The sequence below is a fragment of the Plodia interpunctella genome, chromosome 22, assembly GCF_027563975.2.
Source record: "Plodia interpunctella isolate USDA-ARS_2022_Savannah chromosome 22, ilPloInte3.2, whole genome shotgun sequence".
Taxonomy (NCBI): Eukaryota; Metazoa; Arthropoda; class Insecta; order Lepidoptera; family Pyralidae; genus Plodia; species Plodia interpunctella.
Window position 1 is genome coordinate 4,202,755 of NC_071315.1, and position 20,615 is coordinate 4,223,369.

Below are 20,615 nucleotides of genomic sequence, written 5' to 3' on the forward strand. Positions count from 1 at the left end.
TTCCATTACATTGATTAGGTACTTGTATACACATACTCATGACACAAAAGTGTAGTACAAGCACAGATATAAAAACATTAAAGTTGGACATTAATATTTTGTGATTTTATTCAAATTTTACGTCCATTCTTATATACAAATATTGGAGATGCTTCAAAAAATGGAGGAGGTGAATATATATTTTATTTAGTAAAACGGTACAACATTGAGGTTTCGTTTCTGTCCGTCGACCTGTCACTGCGTCAGTATAACGTAAAACGGAACGCAAAAGAACCTTATGTCAACGCAAACAAAAACTATGTCAAAATTAATTCTAAATTTTGTGTAAAAACAATAACAATTCATACAACTATTTGTAAATAGATGTCCATGTGCTCCTTTTATTTCGTCGTTCAGTGAAAAATATCCACGATGGCTGAAAAGTAAGTTTAAAGTTAAGATTTTATTTTGGTGATTTTTGTCTACACAATCTTGGGTTGCTTATCGTGAAACTGGTTTATTTAGCTTTTATTTTGAGCAAATAAAGCCTCTAGAACTAGTTTTTCTTATTTATCGACGTTACCGTGAATTTTTATCAGACATAATTTTTGAGTACAAACCTTTGTTGATTAAAATGTTTTTAATCCTTCGTGTGGTTTATTGAAAGTGCAAATTTCACGCTTGGTTACAAGACAAGCCATTAACGGTATGTTACTGTATCGGCAGCCTCGCATTTTATTGAGTATTTAGCTAACTAAAACGTGACATATACTATACCTACCTTGCTTCGCTTGGTGCTCCATTTTACTTTGACTCATTTTTATCATTATGTCATACTATAGAGACTTGCCTTATTATCCTCATTCAGTGTTCTATTCACTCTCATGTGGATTCAATGTTTTTGAGCTATAAAAGACATAGACTAGGATTACACAATTTGTTACTATATACAAAATTTCTTGTAATAACTTTCAAAATGAGACTCGTGAAAGTTGCCATAATTTGTAAGTCCTAAGTAAGACGCATACAATTTGTATGTGTAACATACATGTATACATATTGTTGATGTATGTTGAAAATAAATAAAATTTTAGTTCAAACATATGTACATTCTAAAGTAAAATGTTTATTAACTAAGAAGGTCCTAAACTCTCTATTTTAAAGTATATTGCCGTAAAATCCTAACAAGATGTGGCAACATTGTTTACATAAAAAGACTTGTAATAAATAAGAATGTAACCATACAAAACATAAAAATGCTATCTTTCTTTTTCAAAATAGAACAGCATTTAAATAATTGATTGATAAGAACATAGGTATATTTTATTGTCTTATTGCAAAATTGAAACATAATACTGGTAGCAATAAATGAAAATTATTTTACATCTCATTCTGCCAACTCTAGAATGGTATTTGGTTGGGTAATAGCAGACAAATCTGGATAATTTAAATAGTACCTCTTTAGAATACACACAATATCGCCTAGTGACACAAGAAATCTTCAGACATTTAGTGCAATATACCAGTTGGGTCTTTGGAGTGTAACCCCGAAAGTTGACTTTACCAACCAAGAGCTTTTTGTACCATTCTCACTCCAGTTAAATAAAGGTTAATATAGCAACCAAACTTTATGGCAAGGCTGTAGCCAGCTCAGTAGCTGACTGCTGATTGTGACTGAGAAGGTTGAGAGCCTATTCGTAGCTGTGGGAAAAGTCCGATCCTTTGTTATTGAGGTGTTCATAAAAAATAATTTTTGTGGTTAGTGACACACATTAGCAAATATTTAAAGTTATTTAATATCTAGATTGATTACAAAACAGTCATATAGCCATTGACCTTACTAATTAATATTTGGATGGTCATTGCAACACTTCATTTGTTATTTAACTGCTCATATATTAATGATTTGTTTAAAATGCTGAGGTTGTTGTCACAAATTCAGTTTGCTGAGTATTATGTCGGCGACAGACTATCGCCGAACTTACACAGATGCCAACGCGAATGCGAATGTAAACCCAGCAATGTATGCCGAATCCGCATAATGGCAGTAAGAATAAGTACAAACATTTGAAAATGCAATCTCATAAATGAGAAGAATCTCATTATCAATTTTACTCTTTAATAATTTTGTTTTAAATTTTCCTAGATTCATATTTTACATGTGAGTATTACAGAAACATTAAGAACTTACTACATTTTTCTTTTTGGAGTAATTCAAAAAAAATATATATTTTTTAAATATCCTTTTCTTTTCATTTCAATCACAAAATTCCAAACGTGAGTTGTTTCTACTGCTCTTGTCCTTCTTACTTTTCATAGACTATAGTCATAAATTTATAGACTTCACAGTTATTACATTATGACCATCAGCCTCATAATGGTATTGATGTCTTCAGGTCAAGTGAAGCAAGCCCTAGTGAGGCCAGCACTCCGCAGAGTGACGAGAGAGAGTCCGGCAACTGGTGGGACAGCTGGCTGTCATCCGCCAAGACCAAGGTTGGTGGACATTTATGTTTATATGTACACTCTCTGCTCACTAACCATTTTTTTTATCATTTATTCATATTGAGCGTGTTATTACTAACACTGGTGTCAGACTTTATTTATCTAGTTGCAAGTAATCGCATACAAGCCTCGCCACAGAGCCAAAATGGCGACCGTCAGCGCAGGTTTTATTAGAGATAAAAGTGTTAAGCTACCAGCTCTCCTGTTGCGGGGAGGCGCGTCGTGACGTCAACACGCATATCGAGAATACATTATCACTTCGTGTAATATTGCCCAAACAACTAGCATTGATCTCTGTCTTAACTCTTTACATATGAAGATCTTATGCCGAAATTCCCTAAATATGCAAGCCTATACAGTGAAGTAAGTTTATAAAATGAATTGACTATAGAACTTTCAACACGGCCTGATATAGACGATCAGCTGCTAAAAGATGCTTATCTATTATTCAATAAATAAATAAATACATTTCTAAATCTGTAACTGCCATCAACAAAAATTACTAATGATTGGTTACTTTACTAGGTATAACATAAAATGCATACAGGTGTACATATATACATGCCTACATAATCAGATACAATATTGAATGTCACTTTAATGGGTCAGTTTTATTAATTATTAGATTTCCTATTTTTCAGGATGCTTTGACTCAAAAATCTGTGACGTCACAATACATTACTGTCACACGAGCGTTTGTGTGTTTTGACATTAGAAAAAAAGTGTCTGACTTGACTAATCGCAAAGTTAGCCAATTAAGACATATTGATATTTGTAAATATTGTCGTGTAACATTTTCATATTGGACTATACGGTAGATAAGAGAATCCCTATCTCCTGCCTCTGATATCTGCCATAAATGATCACGGTCAATTTGCGCCGAAAAATATGCGCAGATAACAAGCAAAAACAAAAATATCAATCGCATTTTCTATGAATAAAATTCTACGGAAATAAATAAATACATATATTAATGGACACTAGAGATAGAACTTGATACAAACGTCTTCATTGGTACCTCAATCTCAGCCAAAAGAAGGGTGAATGTGGCAGTGTAATAACACGGAAAAGAACTTAGGCCACAAAATAAGACTTAATGTTCCACGCTTATGAGACAGCTCCCTTTCAGGTTCAATAATTTATATCCATGACCTCATACTGGGACAGGAATAGCCCTCAACGCAGGAACTCCTCAATGGTTTATTGCACGGACACGGATTTTTATCACGCGCTGAATGCACTAAAATCTTTTCACAATAAATGCCTGTGTCAAAACAAAAATATTCATTTTTGTAAAAAACTTGTAGTATTTAAAATTGAGTAGTGCTAAAAATTATACTATCTCTACTATTATTATAAAAAGCGTTTGTGAGTTTGCGGATAATCTTCGAAAATACTAAACCGATTTATAAATATATTAGGACAAATCACACAGATTGAGCTAGCCCCAAAGTAAGTTCGAGACTTGTGTTATGGGATAATAACTCAACGATACTATATTTTATAACATATACTTATATAGATAAACATCCAAGACCCGGGCCAATCAGATAAAGATCATTTTCCATCATGACCCGACCGGGGTTCGAACCCGGGACCACTCGGTTCAGTGGCAAGAACTTTACCACTGCGCCACCGAGGTCGGTTTTTCTTTCATTTCATTCTTTCACCATTAGAAAGGTACATTATCCAAGATTGCTATAGCTATATTTTACCTCAAAATTCCCACGGGAGCGAAGCCCCGGGCAACATCTAATATACTTATATAATGTACACAGAAAAATGTACGGACTAAAAATTGTGCAGTCTATAGCTATCTCGATTTCCCACGTGAGCTTACACCCTGAATACATGTTTAAAGACATTGCACATGCACGCTATCGCAAATTAAAATGCAGATGTGATATGTATTTCAAATGATTGTGGTTTACATTTTATACTTATTAGATTTTTATGAGCTATCGATAAGACGTTGATTTGTTGATGCTACACTTTCAGTTCCTTATTTCGTTTCGAGCCATCTCGCGTCCCACTAGTAGGCAAAGAACGCTCCCGTTATTTTTCTCGACTCTTGTGTCGAAATATTCCAAATAGTATAATATATTGATATGTAACGTGCTACGTAACGTGTTGCCACTCGCTGTCTCACAAGCGGTGCAGTGAAAGGGGACGGAAGAGTGTAACAGGAAGCTGTGAAATATAATTTGACCAATGGGCCCTCGCAGTGGTAGATTTCTCCGTCAAATTTTTCACATTATCTGCGAATACTGTAAGTTTCTTGCTTGAATTTAATTGGTCCACATATTTTTTCTCTAAAACATAAATCAAACTTTTTATATCGACGTCTTTGAAGAAAAGGCTGCGGTGAAGTTTGTGACGTCGCTTCTTCTTAAACAAGTTTTATTTACAAAAATGTCATTTTTGCCATAAGCTTTACTTTAAAAGTGGAACATACACGATTTTCATACAAATTATCGTCCCCCATAAAAGTAATTTAGTGGATTAATTTTTGAAAAAAAAAATTGCCTATATGGAACAAAATTGCCTATTTTTAGTACAAGCATACCAAATTTCATCAAACTCGTTCCAGCTGTTTAGCAATGAAAGCGGAACAAACAGACAGACTTTCGCATTTATGATATTAAGTATGGATGATGATGCCATTAAGCTACAGAGGTACTGTATGCGTATGAATTGATCATAAACGTTATGTTCCCCAGTCGGCAGAAGTGTACTCAATGGTGAGAAAGGACCTGGACGAAATAGGGAGCGCCGTGAAGAGCGAGGCCACCCACGTGTTCAGCACAACCTCGAACGTCATCGGGAAGACCCTGAAGGTATTGACTGACTATTAATTTTGACAACAAAATATCTCTCTGTTTCTCAACGTCCCGTGTTCCCAACTGTCAGCTGTGTTCGATGCTGTGACGCCGCGAAACCCAAAGTCGGCGTACATAACGAATAAAAAAAAATTAAGGCTGTGATTTTACGACGAGCTATTATTGTGTTGATTATGTGTATAAGTAAACAAAGTTACTTTCGATTTTAAAATTGTTAATAGGATAGTTAAGATCATTGTCTTTCTGTGATCAGACAATAGAATTCATATAACTGCGCCCCGGGGCTTCGCTCCAGTGGGAATTTTGGGATAAAATGTGTTATTCCAGGTTATATTCCACCCATGTACCAAATTTCATAACAATCCGTCCAGTAGAATTTGCGTGAAAGAGTAGACAAACATACATATATACATCTTCACAAATGATCGCATTTATAATATTATAGTAAGATTAATAGGAAGTTGTATTATGTACTTTTATATATTATTAGAAAAAAAAAATTGTAAGAAACAATAATGGTAAGCCCTTCTGGCGTGATAAGGACCAACACTGTTCAAATTAGTTTCTTTCGGCATTTTCAGCAGTGGTCGTTCCGAAATGCCAGTAGTTTGTACCTTGTGAAAAATAACTATTTAATGTAAAAATTTACGTGAAAAAGTGCCTGTGAAGGTCTAATCTCTGAATAAATGATTTGAATTTGTTTATTTTCGAAAAAAAAAATTAGTTTCATGTTAAAAAAATACTGTAATTTATTACAGTTGGACGAGCCGGAATCTCCAGCAAACGTAATGAAAAAAAGTCTTAGCACATTCATTGGTAAGTAAACAAGAACAAAAAAGATTTTTTTTTCTTAATATAATTATATATTATATTGTCTAGCAGTGGGACAATAAGGGTCAGCAAAAAACCTCCTTCGCACCTCTTTCTCTCTCTCATCTCGGAACGTTCTCGAGTGCGTTCGGGGTTGTTGTGAAGCCGCGAAGCCCGGGGGGGGAGAAAAACCTTAAAATTTTGAAGACTCGGCTGTGGTTTCACAATAGGCCGCCTGCCTGACGTAAACCCTCCTTGGGAATGCTATTGTTGACTATCACCTGCCTAGACTGTGTGTCACTTAGTCGCCCCGTACGACATGGAGGGTTTTGCATACCCCATAGTTGGTAAAACTTTGTGTCTTTTAACACCAATTTGTTAATCTTATTTTTTTTGCAAATAAAATGTTCGTTATTTCTCGTGAAATTGTGATTTTGCTTTGATATAGTGATGTGTATTACAGGGCAAGTGAGCACAGTATTGAATCCTGAGCCGGATGATGACGACGACACGGAGGTGATCCTGTCTTCGGGCGACACAACCATGCTCACCACATACAAGGTATTAAATATGCCGGTGTATTGGTACACGTTCTAGAATATAAATATAAATAAATTTATTCATAGCATACTAATATACATCACAGAAAATGAACAAAATTTCAATATTACAAAGGTACATTAAATATGCTACAAAAGAGCCATGACTGGCTGGAGGAAAAACGTATGAATGCACTATCTACGGGGCTTCGCTCCCGGGAGAAGTATAAGATGAAAAGTTTCCTACACGCTATTGCAGAATATGTCAGGTTAATTGTTGCAACTTCTACAATTAGGGTAGATAATAAGAAAAGAAGTAAATTTTCAAAAAAAATTCACGCTCTACCTAAAATATATATATTTAGGATTATTTCGATAGTTCATAGACTTTAACAATGCCGCTGGATCAATATACGAAGATTTATAGTTGGTTGGAACGGCCATTTAAAAAATAAATATATATTCAAGCACCATAAAAAACTAAAATTTTGATACAACTTTTAACAAGAAATCAACCACCATAAACGGAATAAGATAGTTGTCGAACAAAACGCTAGTTTTCTTCGCTAAGATATTATTTTTTCATGACGTCACGTTACAGTATCACTTAGTATGGAGCATTTGAACGAGTCCTATAGTAATGTGTGATATTATTCTTGTCATACCTTTGAAACCGTCGTTTTTATCATAGTAATTTTTTCACTTTAATGTAAGGGCATTCGAATTGTCACCAAAATAAATATGAGTCATCTACCCTTTTTACGATTATTTAATTAACAATTAATTGTTACTTCTACTATTAACAATTAGCCGTCATTTTTACTAATATTCAACTCCTCATAATACTTGCTCAACCGAACAGAAAGAGCTAGAAGCGCTCCAACGCCTCGACGCCACATTCATAGTGCCGACGACCAGCCCGGAGTTCAGCGCGTGGCTGGCGACCTTCGAGAGCGTGTACAGCGCTATAATGTCCCACAGGGCTACAGTGCGGCGGCTGGGCGCCAGCCCCTTGCTGCGGGCGCAGTATGACAAGCTGGTGCCCGATGCTGTGTCGCATGCTGACTTCTGGGAACGGTCAGTGGTGTGACATTACCATGTTATTTCTAGTGTGTTTAAAATTATAGCGAAATTTATATATAATTAATAGTAGAGGACCTAAGAAACTACCCTGTGGAACACCAACATTGGTTTGTGCAATGTATCTCAATTTTTTTGTGTGACAAATTGCTGCCCGCATGCTGACTAAGGGATCGGTCAGTGGACTGACATTATTACCATGAGATATTGCCAGCTAGTGTAATAGTTACAGTGATATAGATATGCAATGAGTAGTAGAGGACCTAAGAAACTACCCTGTTAAACACAAGTCAAAGTCAACGTCAAAGTTGACTGGTGCAACTCACCCTAAATGTAATTTTCGTAATCACCATTCCCGGAAAACCCGAAATCATTGCAATTTTTTTGTCTGTTTTAAAATATCCCAATTGACTTAAATGAATGTATACTTTTACATAAGTAATTATAGCAGTATAGTGCCCAAAACATCGCCAACTTGAATAAAAAACTCAATCTCGTAATCAGCGTCCCGCGAAAACGTCGAAAATCAACCGTTGTAAATTGATACAGAATCCAATGTACAGTCAACAGCACATCATCAATTTACCCAACATCAACCTCTATGGCGCGGTGACAGCGGCGAGTTTGCAATGAATTTGGGTAGGGTGATGTGCGATGTTGGGTCCACAATCTCAGTTAACTTGGTAAATGATACTATAAGATCGGTGAATAAATGAAATCTTTATTTTACAACTCTAGCTGTACCTACTGATTCTAACCATATAGGAGAAATCCGGTGACGCCCGCTCTGGCTCATTTCTGGTGCAAAGAATAGCCATAGCAATACAGCGCGGTAACGCGGCTAGTGTTTTAGGCACCTTTGCACCGGAGACGCTAAGGAGCAGGTTATAATGTTAACATGGGTTAGATTTCAAATTGTATTTAAGTATTGTAAGTTTTATTTTGCATGTTTGACAATTTTATAAATAATAGAAAGCGAAATAATAATAATATATTTGTTATTGTAATTGACCTTTTAATAAAATATTCCAAAAAACTGTAGCTTATATACTAATAATAATTATGACGTTGGTGCATCGACCCTGTAGTCGCGTTTCTCTTGGACGTGATGTGCTGACACAACGTTACATGAAAATAGGGCTGACATAGATTATTTTATGTCCTCAAACACATCACGTCTAGGGTCGCAACATGCGAGTGTACAAGTATATTTTGGAAGTGATAAATACAGTTACTTGCAGATACCTGTTCCGCGTGGCGCTGCTGCAGGACCGACTGGCGGCCGCGTCCCGGAAGCCCCCCACGGAGCCCCCCACTGACGATCCTGTTCTCAAGCATTTACCGCTACAGACCCCTATACAACAGTCAGTATATTGTTCCCCATCAACACTTCAGTGTCATCCAAATTAATCAAGAACAACATTTTGACGAAGCATGTAGCGGATTTGTGTACTGTACATTTATTGACGAAGCGTGTTACTGATTTTATTTTTGTCTTATAAGTAATTATTAGTTTAATATATTCTATAATTCAAATTAAAAAAAACGCAACATCATGAATTTAAATAACTAGCGTAATATAAAAGTTTAAATGCTAAGAGCATTTGAACTTTTTTCGACTATTTAATATGTTTTTGGTAGTTTGTACACAGTTTTACAATGTAGTGTTTTATTTTTATATCCTTTTTTTTTATAAGACAATTATAGACATTCAAAATGTCGTGATTTTTTTATTTACAACTAGCTGCGCTTCTGGGAATTTCTGGATAAAAAGTACCCTATGTGTTACTCCAGGTTATATTCCACCGGTATACCAAATTTCATAACAATCTGTCCAGTAGATTGCGTGAAACACTAACAAACATACACACATACATCCTCACCATCTTTCGCATTTATAATATTACTAGTAGTATAACAAAAACCACATCTAACACTACACTATAAAATAAATTCAATTTGTATATTATAAAATGTATATTTTAACAGGAGCCCCAAAAAAGTCCTTTCAGGAATAGAGAGTGAGACACAATCCCCGTACGAGAGTCCCGAAGCAGATGACGTGGTCACTTGGGATAATGGTAAGCTTAAACTGTTTCATTCCACCACTGAGCAATAACAAAGATGGGTGATACACTTTCAATATTTCATTCTTCTCATACTCAAGGCTGAGGGTTATGGAATGAAATATGTAATGTTAAATTTTGTTAAATAAAAATAAATGAAATTTTTAAAAACCGTAATTAATTATGGTAATGCAAACAAATCTGTAACTAGCCAAATTATCTTTCAGAAGAGTTCGCAAACGACGTAGAACTAACAGAAGAACAACAGACCTTATTGCTTGAGGAATATGAAAGAGAAATAACATCAAAGAAACAGAAACAGCGTACCACAGACAACGCACAAACCAGAGACAAACTCAACAACAAAATCATAGACAAGAAAACCAAATCGCCTAAGAAGGCCGACGATTGCGGTAATAACATTGTAGAAGATTATTTCGGCGAGAAAGAAGTAAAAGATGACGCTAGTGCGAATTCTGATGAAAGTTGGGAGAAAGAATTTGAAATCGATGACGTAGACGCGAAAGCTTGAATTTCTCCGGCCATAGACAATTTTCGAACGTGAGTGACGTCTTTTTGATTTTTCGTTCAAATTCTATTTTTTTTTTTTTACTTGGATGTAATATATACATATTTTTTAAGTATATATACATTTTAATGTATACGTTGAGAAAAATAGTTATCGTGAAATTATGACTCAAAAGATTTTCTGTTGTTAAAAGTCAAATTATTTATAAAAAAGTACTCAACAGTATCAAAAAATCATTTCGTTAAATTTTATTCTATTTATTAAAAAAATGAAAATTATACTTTTAATTGCCAAAAAGAAATCCTGGTGGATGAGAAAAAAGTTAATAGTAAATTATTGCACCAAATAAAATCTTCGAGACGTTGCGTCGTTTAAAAATTGAATATTTAAAAAATTAACGAATAGTAAGGGAAATTAAATTATCCGGCTCAATACTGCCTTATACAGTAACGGCTAGCCAATTCATAGCATGTATTTGATGCAAGCTTTATACTGCGGAATCAACATCACAGTGTTACACTTTCAATCTAGCCTTAGCACGTTGCCATAAAGTCCACAAAAACTATTCATGTAATCGTATTTCATTTAATGAAAAATCTGCATTCACTTTTTTTTTATTTGCAACATTATAGAAGTTCAGATTAAAGTTTCCAGAAGCAAGTTTTTTTATAACATTACATTAATATGGCTATAATGTTAAAGCAACTATAAGCAAAAGTATATTTTGTCACTGTCGCACTTTATATTATTAGACATTGACAGAATGAGGTATATTATATAAAAAGTCAATGCATTGAAAAACTTTGATAGGTACTCTTTATTAACTTACAACATATTATTTTTAATTCACAACTCTTTGTTTCTGAAATATATTAATTTTAATTTTTGTGTCAATATTGATGAATATACAAACAAAAGTGGCAAAGATTGAACGTGTAACTGTCATACAAAATATTGTTGGCTGATAAATATACTAATCGACATAAGTTGTATGTATCACTAGGATAAGCGCATATTCTATTTTTACTCCATAAATTATCCTTAGCGGCCACTGTGGGACGAGTGTCTATGCCTCTCATTCGACATACACATTGTGTGCGATGAAAATAAAGCTATTTCATCACAAAAGTAGGTAGCCGGTAGGCCAGTCACAGTTTTAAGGGATATGTGGCTAAAAAGCTCGCATGTTTTGTGAATGAGCCGGTTTAAGATTGGGCTGACCCAAGTTGAATACCGTAGTATGACACACGCGTGTATTGGTCATTACATACTCTGCTTTATTATCGCGCTCCACTTCAAGTCACGCATAAATTCACCTTGGTATGTAATCACCATTGACACGCTTGTCTAAGTGTAATTTTTTGAAACGTCCATAGTGCAACTAAGCTTTTGTACTAATTTCTAACCAGCATTTATTTTTCACATTGTTTGAATGCTGTGTTGATTTTAAATTAATCTCTATCTATTCTCTTCTCCCTCATTTGAGCCATAGAGCATTCAGCGTCCAGGGTTCACTCAAAGATTTTAGTTTAATCATTCCAACATTGTGTTTACTTTCTCTTATGAATTTATTTCGTGTCCCTTATGTATCTGTCCAATTTTTATGTATTTTTGCACAGACTGAATCGAATTTGTATTATGTAATTCATTACTGCATTTTTGCAGTCGAATAAACGTTTCGAAGTCTATGCAAAATTACAACGAAAGCTTTATTCTTTTAACTGTACGTCTAGCATATGACTTAACATACGATGGGGTACAATAACGTGTCAAGTGTGATATCCATAAGATAGGATTATTTTTCGAAATAGTATAAGTAGTGACTAGTTAAATTTGTAAGCTTTTTTCAATGGGCGTGAGCCGTCACAATGGTGTGATTTTTTTTTTTGTGTTTTCAACATGTTTCGTGCAATAGTTTGATTCGTTCTGTAATCCAAACGCGAAGAATTTTTAGCTTGTGGCTTTTTTAATATACCTTTTGACTGCAAAATTTTCTAAGTTTAAAAAATACGTACAGAAAATATAGATATTTTTAGAAATTACAAAACCGTGACGTCATCGATCAAGCATATAATAGCCATTTAATATGTTGTCTCGATTTAAACAATAAGCATAAATAGCTCCTATGATCAACCCGAATTTTGTAATAGCATGTTATTTTACCCGCTTGCGTGGTCTGTGCTCTTCTAAATCTATGATTTATTTTAAGATATTTTTATAGGCCTTTTCGCGCATCTATTACAGAACTGTATTTTTAGGCGGTTTAATTATATTTCGATTATTTTTATTTTAAATTTATATTATATTAAATAGGTTTAAAATGGATTGTCACCGTGTATCGAGTTGGCATTAGGATTCGTTATGTTTGTGTAAATTATGATTATAATGAATATGAATAAAAGTTATTAAAAATCGTATGGTTTCTTGTTTTATTTCTAGTCGCTCATCAAGCTCGTCATTATTCAAGATAAAGGAACTTCTGTCCTAATGTTTTTTATCTCGGAATTTCAAATCGAAAATTAATATTGGTTTTTATTTGCGCCTTTTTTCTGAGATGCCCGGTAATCCGTCAAGTTATTATAGTTCTTGTTATAATACATATTGTTCAGGTCAGTGTTGTAACGATTACAATAAAAATTTTTCATTCCATTTGCTCAGTCGCAATACGTCATTATGACGTCCGTCGACAAACAACGCAGAACAAAAATATTGTATTTCGATGTACGTCAACACACGGCAATGTTATAACCTATAGAAAACAACGGATAACCTACAACGTGGTGCGTCGTCGCAACGGAGCGCGACTGAGCAATGGGGCAATGCTCTATTAACATTAGTTAAAAACAAAAAGCCGTATAGTTTTAACATAAGTTTAATAAGGAAGCTAAAGTAGTTTCGGGCGTCAGGGTTTCCTGTTAGAGGCAGAATGTATAAGACTCGTAGAGTTGAGAGTGAGAAAGAGTGGACTTTATGTCACAGAGTCACACAGTCTCTTATGAGTAAAATAACAAGTTTTAACATAAGTTTTATTAAGGTAGCTAGGCTTTGGGCTGCATCTTGATGTTTTCCTGCTGGTGGGGGTAGAAGGGGGAGGGCGCGGAGTTGTCGCTGGGCACGTCGCCGGGCTGCGGGTAGGGGTGGTGGGGAGGAGCGCCCATCCATTGCGGGTACCAGTACAGACCCTGCAATATTGTTTATTTTAGTACAATGGCATGTTTATTTCATTTTAACGAACATTATAACAAGAATAATATTATCTGTTATAGAATTATTCCTGTAAATTATTTTGCTGTAAACCCAGAACCGAATGCTTTGGAAAAAGAGGGTTATGAGAGCCGACCAATCAAAATGGAATAAAGGCTTGACAAAGATTTAAAGATTGACGACCTCAGTGCTCTAATGGTCATCATGCCGGACTGCTACACTGACTGGACTGACTGAAGGTCCCGGGTTCGATCCCCAGTCAGGTCAAGATGGAAAATAATCTTTTTCAGATAGACCTGGGTCTTGGATGTTTATCTATATTATATATATATATATATATATGTTATATATCGTCAACTTAGTATCCCACAACACAAGTTTCGAACTTACTTTGGGGCTATCTCAATCTTTTGTCCCTATATATTTATTTATTTTGAGTTTTAACCTGTTTTTTCTCCTAACAATCATGACACAGTTAAGTGTTTTTCGACATGTTACGGGAACTTTGACTCACCTTGTTACCGGAACTTTGACACGTGTACCGGTACTCGTGTATAGACAACGGATCGAGGTAGCTGATGCCGGCGATGGAACCGTAATTAGGAGGGAACATGAACCAGCAACCGTCCAAGCTATCTATGGGTGGATACCAAACTCATTAGGTACTTCAGACTCTCACTATTATTATTAATGCGAAAGGTACGTGAGTGTGTTACTCAATCATCACAAAATCTACTGGGCGATTTTTTTTAACTTATTTCGTCCCGCTGCTGGGCAAAGGTCTTCCCAAAGTCTTTCCAAGCCACTCTATTCGATGTCAAATCCGACCATTCCTTCTGGGCGAATATCGATAAAATTTACACAATCTGGAATACCACAAAGGATGCTTTTTATCCAGAAAGACCCAGGGCGCAATTTTTCAAAAGAAACCTGGCTGTTATTTGGAAATTACACCCCCGAAGCGGGGTGAAAGGGTTTTCAAAATCCAAATTTTCAAGTCACTAACTTCAACACCGTTGAAGTATATTGGTTGTTTACAACAAATTAATGAAATACGTATTTATTTCAGATTTTTCTGAAAATCAAACCTCAACCCTTTTAAAAGGGGGGTGAAAGATTGTATTAAACTTAATACAAATTTCAAAATAAAAATCTGAAAATTGGTAAACATACTCTTCATCATTTTTCTTAAAGAATGACCGAGGTTTTACTATGAAATTCACGCAGGCGAAGCCGCAGACAAAAGCTAGTATAAATTTAAACGAGCGTATACTTACAAGCTGAAAGGGAAATGAAACATTAATAATTATTCATAAAAACCAGCTGTGAAAATCGGAGAGTCAGACGCACGAGTGATTTTGTAAGGGTTCCGTTTTTTTCCTTTTGAGGTACGGAACCTTAAAAATGGGAAAAGGTGGGAAGATGATGACGTTAGTGAAGTAGCTTATGAATTCAATGACAAATCTTCAGAAATTAAACCTTCACAGGTCCTATTTCACGTCAATTTCTCAAGTACCATAGAACTTCTTGAAAAGCTACAAACTACTTACATGTGTAGTTGTCGTCGTTGCCGGTTGGGGGCAGGGTTGTGAACACGAAAGCCTCGGTAGTGCGCTCTATGAAGGGAGGCGGGGGGGACAGACCCTCGCCCGGGTCGCCGGGCACCACAAACGGTCCTGAAAGATGTTACAACCTGTGACATCCAAAAATGGAAAATAACACATTAACTACAATGAATAGGTAATGAACGTCGAGTAAATTAAATCCAGAAAATATCCTAGGCGTAGCCAATAAATGAACTTTAGGTCACAATATAACACAGCTGAAATGTGATATTAACTCCACTCTAACAAAATGCGAAGTTTGTGAGCATGTATGTTTGTTACTCTTTCACACAAAATTCATTGGACGGATTGTTATGAAATTTGGCACATGGATGGTACTTTTTACCCCAAAATTCCTACGATAGCGAAGCCCCGGAGCGCAGCTAGTATACTTTAACTCTACAGTGAGTAAAAATAGTGTTTATTATTGGTGACACTAATGCGAGATATGTACCTACCCGGTTCTCAAGTAGGTATATTTTCAATAATACTACCTCCATAGAAATTTGTGTTGTTCCACTCGCACGCATGATGGTCACACACCATTGGAGATTGCGGCTCCTTAGTGTAGTACGTCGCGCCACTCGGAATGGACTGAAAATTATGTGGACAGATTCTGATTAGGATGTTAAGTTGGGCTCCGCACACTAGCGCCCTCATCATATTTGTATCAATTTCTTTTAATTTATAGCGAAAACTGAAAAGATACCACAGGAAATTACAACAAAGAATTTTATTACATAGTTAGGACCTGTTTCACTACATTCATTATTTTCTGGTTATTCGTTGTTAAAATATCATGTTGTAATTCGTCAGATAAATTAACTGCTAGAGAAGTATGCTTGATTGCCATTTAGCCCTATCTAACACTTTCGAAGAATTTTAACGCAATCAGTCAGATAATTAATGTGAACCAGGTGAACCAGGTCCTAAATCATCTTAAAATGGAAACTTGATGCTAAAAGACTTACAAGCAAGTAGTCGTGGTGCCTAAACCTCAGGCCCTGTATGTTAAAGTCCAAGATGAAGGACCCAGACGCGATGATGCAAGAGGCGGCCGTGAGAGGGGGTAGTTTGTAAGTCACCAACCCGCACTTGACGATCGCTTTGGGGAGGACTGTGATGTCGCGGACGTGTTGTAGATTCTTCTTGAATGGGAACCTTGAAAATACTAATTGTATGATTTAAATGATATAGATTTATATATTTCGGAGAGATGCTGAAAACGGTATGGTAAACCGTTAACGGAAAAGTATGAGGCACTCATAACAAAGTCAAGTAACGTTGGCTGTATTTGCAGTTGTTAAAACCCGCCAATATCCATTTCGCCCGCTTATGTCATAGCCCATCCTCTAGATCCATTGATAATGAAGGTAACATCAAAATAGCTGATCTTCTTAGCGTGTCGACTCGGCTAAATTTGTGAATACCAACACCACCGAAACAGGTATCTCTGTGAAGTTAAACAGGTCCTTCAGTGTGCAGCTGGGCTGGTGGGACACATAGCGCTGGATATAGTGTACCATGGTTTGGGGACATACCACACTGGCGAGGAGTATCAAAGCTATAGCCCCATCTGGCCTTATAAAGCCGATTTATGTCCGAAGCCTGTTAACTTCCACGTGAGCCAAGGTAGACAGAATCCGGGTGCGAGGTGCTCCAAAAGCGGGATGGATAATTCAGCAGGGAACCTCACTTTCCAGAGTTCATGCGAATATTTAGTGGCTTCAATGGCTGATAATTATGATATACAGGGTGATTTCTTATACATTGACATTATGTTATCTACATGCTCAGTCCATGCGGTACCGAACAACTTTTCGTATGGACCAACCTTAAAACAGCGAAAAAAAAATCAGCTGATCCCTATATTTTCCACAACTTAGGTATTTATTTTGTATAGAAAAGCTGAAAAGCGATTTCGGAGTTACTCCCTTACTAAATCAGAATCAAGGACTGAGCATGTAGACAAAATATTGCCAATGTATAAAAAGTCACCCTGTACCTATATACCCAACTTACCTAAAGATACAAATTCCGTGATGACATTCAAGCCCATGGATGTAATTATCCATCTGGAAGGCGACAGAAGGGTCCTCCTCCAAATAGTAGCGGTCGTCATCCTGGAAGTGCATGAAACCGAGGAAGTGGAACGCTCGCCCTTGGCAGTAGGGGGTCGTGCCTCGACCCATGTTGTAGATGTCCGTGTAGATCTCAGACAGGAATATGTAAACGTTCTTGCCGCAGTAGAACTCTGTCAAATTGCAATAAGAACAAGAATTAGAGAAGATCGAGTACATATTGTGGGCCTAAAATTATAATAATGGAGGTATTTATTTTTCATAAAATGTGTTAGTGCTAACACTGGCGTCATATTTTATTCAAATCACGTAAAGGAATCTAACATCAACTAAGGTAAAAAAAGAAATTAAGAATCTTCCAGGCCCCAGAAATCTACCTTGCGAGACACCGTCTTTAATTTTGTAAAATACAGTTATTTATGTTCCTGATAAGAGTTATTTCTGTACAGATCCTGTTTTGTTTCATATCCATTATTTATTTTAGATTTCGCAGCCAACTCATAGAACGTACTTACATATTCAGATCAAGAATTAACATAGATATAAAGAGGTCTAACTGCGCTTATATATTAACCCTTTCTGAAGGAGAATACATGCAAATGCCTGTCTGTACGGTGAGCAGAAAAGGTAAAATTATGAAAAACAAAACTATCTGTAATCAAAAGCCTAAGCAGAAAAGATTGAAAATGTTTACTTTAGATTACGAAACAAAGTAACATACCTTGGCTCAAATAAAATTCAGCCGGCACAGCACCACCGATAGCAGAGTTGAAAGTCGCCACTCGCTCCGTCTTTATGGCGTTGTGGTTGTCGTACATCGTCAGCATGTTGTCTATGGCGTCGTCTAGCGCTATCAACAACACCTTCAAAACATCTAGGTTAATTATGACAAGGACATTTCTCTGTGCCGTTTAGGACCCATACCCACTCAAGCAGAGAAGGCAAATACGTTTTAAGAACCTATAAAATTTAGACAGACTAGTGAAGTTTATTTGTTAGGCAAATTGAAAAACTCCCGACTTTCAATATTCATTTCGCTACAACTTTTGAACGGCTGAACCGTCTCTCATGGATAAAATTATCTATGACACAAAAAAAACTAAACGAAAATCGATTCATCCGTTTGGGAGCTACGATGACACAAACAGATACACAGACAGACACGTTAAACTTATAACACACCTCTTTTTGCGTCGGGGGTTAAAAAACAAATAGTCGACCAACAGGTTTCCTCGTGATTTCATGAGATATGGAGATTTCTCCATTCTCCTTCATTTGTCATCTATGGAAGCAAATGGTGGTCTATTAAGGGTTTTTACTATATAAGTAGGAAGTAGAATTACCTTCAATTCCTTAATATGCATATGAATAAACCGTGCTAAATGATCAGTCGCTATGTGGACGTGCTCGTTTATTATATACTGGAAAGAAAATAGCGGTTTACTGTTGTATTCATTTACATAGTAATATCATCAAACAGTGCGACTTTGCTATTTACATCTCACCATCAAGTCGATTCGCAGTGAGATGCGTCTAACCAATCACAGTACGCCATTGTGACTCAACGACCACCACACCACAATTTGATTGGTTAGCTGCGTCTCACTGGTATGTTTGTTACTCTTTCACGCAAAATCTTCTTGACGGATTGTTATGAAATTTGTTACATGGGTAGAATGTAACCTGTAATAACATATGGGGTACTTTTTATCCCAAAATTCCCATTAGAGCGAAGCCCCGGGGATTATTCAATAAATTTATCATTACCTGGTCTGGAGCTCGCTTTATCTTCATCATTTCTATCTGGTAATGGGCCAGGTGGTCCAGCTTGTCCGTGGGGTCGTGCCCGTAGATCTCGTATGCGTCGATCACCATCGCCAGCGTGAGGTTCTCGCTCGGCTCTTGGCAGCATGGGTGGTTGCGGACCAGGTACGAATTCTGGATGTGGTATTTATTTATTGATGCGTCGTGTCATGGAGTTTGGAGATTTTATCTAATCTGTTCTTAAAACTGTTGATGTATGTTCTACCTATTGAAGATCTTCTTTCGCTGTTATTTTATTCCGTATGCAGTAAATAAAAAATAAACTAGTATAATAAGTATATAGTAATACTAGCGACTCGTCCCGGCTTCGCTCGGGTAAACCTTCCTCAGGAATCACACTATCTATTTAAACAACCTGCATCAAAATTCGTTGCGTATATTTAAAGATTAAGAAGACATATGGACAGAGAGCGAATAGCGACTTTATTTTATACTGTGTAATGATAAGAAAGAAGGTAGGTACCTATTTATTATAGTTCGTTGTAGCACGATAAATATATTCGTAGCATAGCTACGAATGTCTACGACCGTTCTATGAATAATTTTGAATCTACACTCACTACTAATAGATTATTATTAGGGTTCCGTACCCAAACGGTGAAAAGAGATTCTATCCTACCTAAGACTCCGTTGTCCGTCTGTCTGTCACCAGGCTGTAATCGCTCATAAATCGTGATAGTTATTAAGTCTAAATTGTCACAGATAAGTATTATTTATGTTGCCGCTATAATAACAAACACTAAAAAATTAAAAAATATATTTAAAGGGACTACCACACAATATTTTTTAATACAATAAGCGTATTTTTAACCGTTACTATATAACGGTACGGAGGCGAGACGAGTCCAACTTGCCCTTGGATTACTGATGGTTTTATTAATAACCGAAACGCTGTAATAATATATTTTGTGTGTATTTTAATATACATACCACCGTAACAGAAAAACATGATAACAAAACAATTTCGACCAGCCCATAACCCAATCGGAACATTTTGGTAGCGGGCGACTACTGAATAAATAAACCTTATTCTTTATCAAGCAATTATTTTTAATTGCTCGAGTAACTTTCAATGAAACAATTATAAGAACGTTGGTTTTATTCCTTCCAATATAATGGGATGAACTAACAACTTTATGCCCTGTATATGACTGATAAAAAAACATTTAATATTTGTATTCACAAAATTATTTTTATTTTGTAATTACATAATTTCGATGCGTGATTATGATATCTAAATTTACTGAAAAATATTAATTTTGTAATAGGTTAGAACTAGCTTTGACCGCGGCTTCGCCCGCGTATATTACCCACGGATTTATTTTCGGGATGAAAGCTACCCTATGTCCTTCTTAATACTTCAATGTATACAACATGTTGAGTAGATAGAGCGTGAAAAGATAACAAACAAATAAACAAACAAAATTTTTTCGCATTTACAATATTAAAACTTGTAAAAAAACTGTTTATGATTATTCTAAGGACAACGAAATAATAATTGGATAATATTGAATAGCTCAGCATCAAATCATTATAATAAATAGATTTTATTGC

The 20,615-nt window shown here is 35.9% G+C and overlaps 2 protein-coding genes across 5 annotated transcripts; one reads left to right on the forward strand and one right to left on the reverse strand.

The window, feature by feature from the left end:
• The first annotated feature begins 279 nt into the window (after positions 1–279).
• Positions 280–12,765, forward strand: LOC128679790 (BSD domain-containing protein 1-like). 3 transcript variants are annotated; one of them, XM_053762238.2, is made up of 9 exons: positions 280–422; positions 2,376–2,475; positions 5,205–5,321; positions 6,083–6,140; positions 6,598–6,695; positions 7,536–7,750; positions 8,995–9,117; positions 9,743–9,834; positions 10,047–12,765. In XM_053762238.2, exons 1-9 carry the CDS (start codon positions 412–414, stop codon positions 10,349–10,351), a joined length of 1,119 nt encoding a protein of 372 aa, XP_053618213.1. In that variant the 5' UTR covers positions 280–411; the 3' UTR covers positions 10,352–12,765. The 3 variants fall into 3 exon arrangements, with proteins under 3 accessions (XP_053618213.1, XP_053618214.1, XP_053618215.1); XM_053762239.2 differs by having other exon boundaries at positions 10,050–10,649; XM_053762240.2 differs by lacking the exons at positions 280–422; positions 2,376–2,475 and adding an exon at positions 4,634–4,753 and having other exon boundaries at positions 10,047–10,491.
• A 439-nt stretch (positions 12,766–13,204) lies between these two features.
• On the reverse strand, positions 13,205–20,131 carry LOC128679741 (uncharacterized). 2 transcript variants are annotated; one of them, XM_053762158.1, is made up of 10 exons: positions 19,992–20,131; positions 19,005–19,175; positions 18,581–18,658; positions 17,959–18,100; positions 17,179–17,410; positions 16,128–16,317; positions 15,651–15,750; positions 15,103–15,228; positions 14,067–14,188; positions 13,205–13,530 (listed from the first exon to the last, which is right to left on the reverse strand). In XM_053762158.1, exons 1-10 carry the CDS (start codon positions 20,052–20,054, stop codon positions 13,387–13,389), a joined length of 1,368 nt encoding a protein of 455 aa, XP_053618133.1. In that variant the 5' UTR covers positions 20,055–20,131; the 3' UTR covers positions 13,205–13,386. The 2 variants fall into 2 exon arrangements, with proteins under 2 accessions (XP_053618133.1, XP_053618134.1); XM_053762159.1 differs by lacking the exons at positions 13,205–13,530; positions 14,067–14,188 and adding an exon at positions 14,795–14,832.
• Positions 20,132–20,615: the final 484 nt, after the last annotated feature.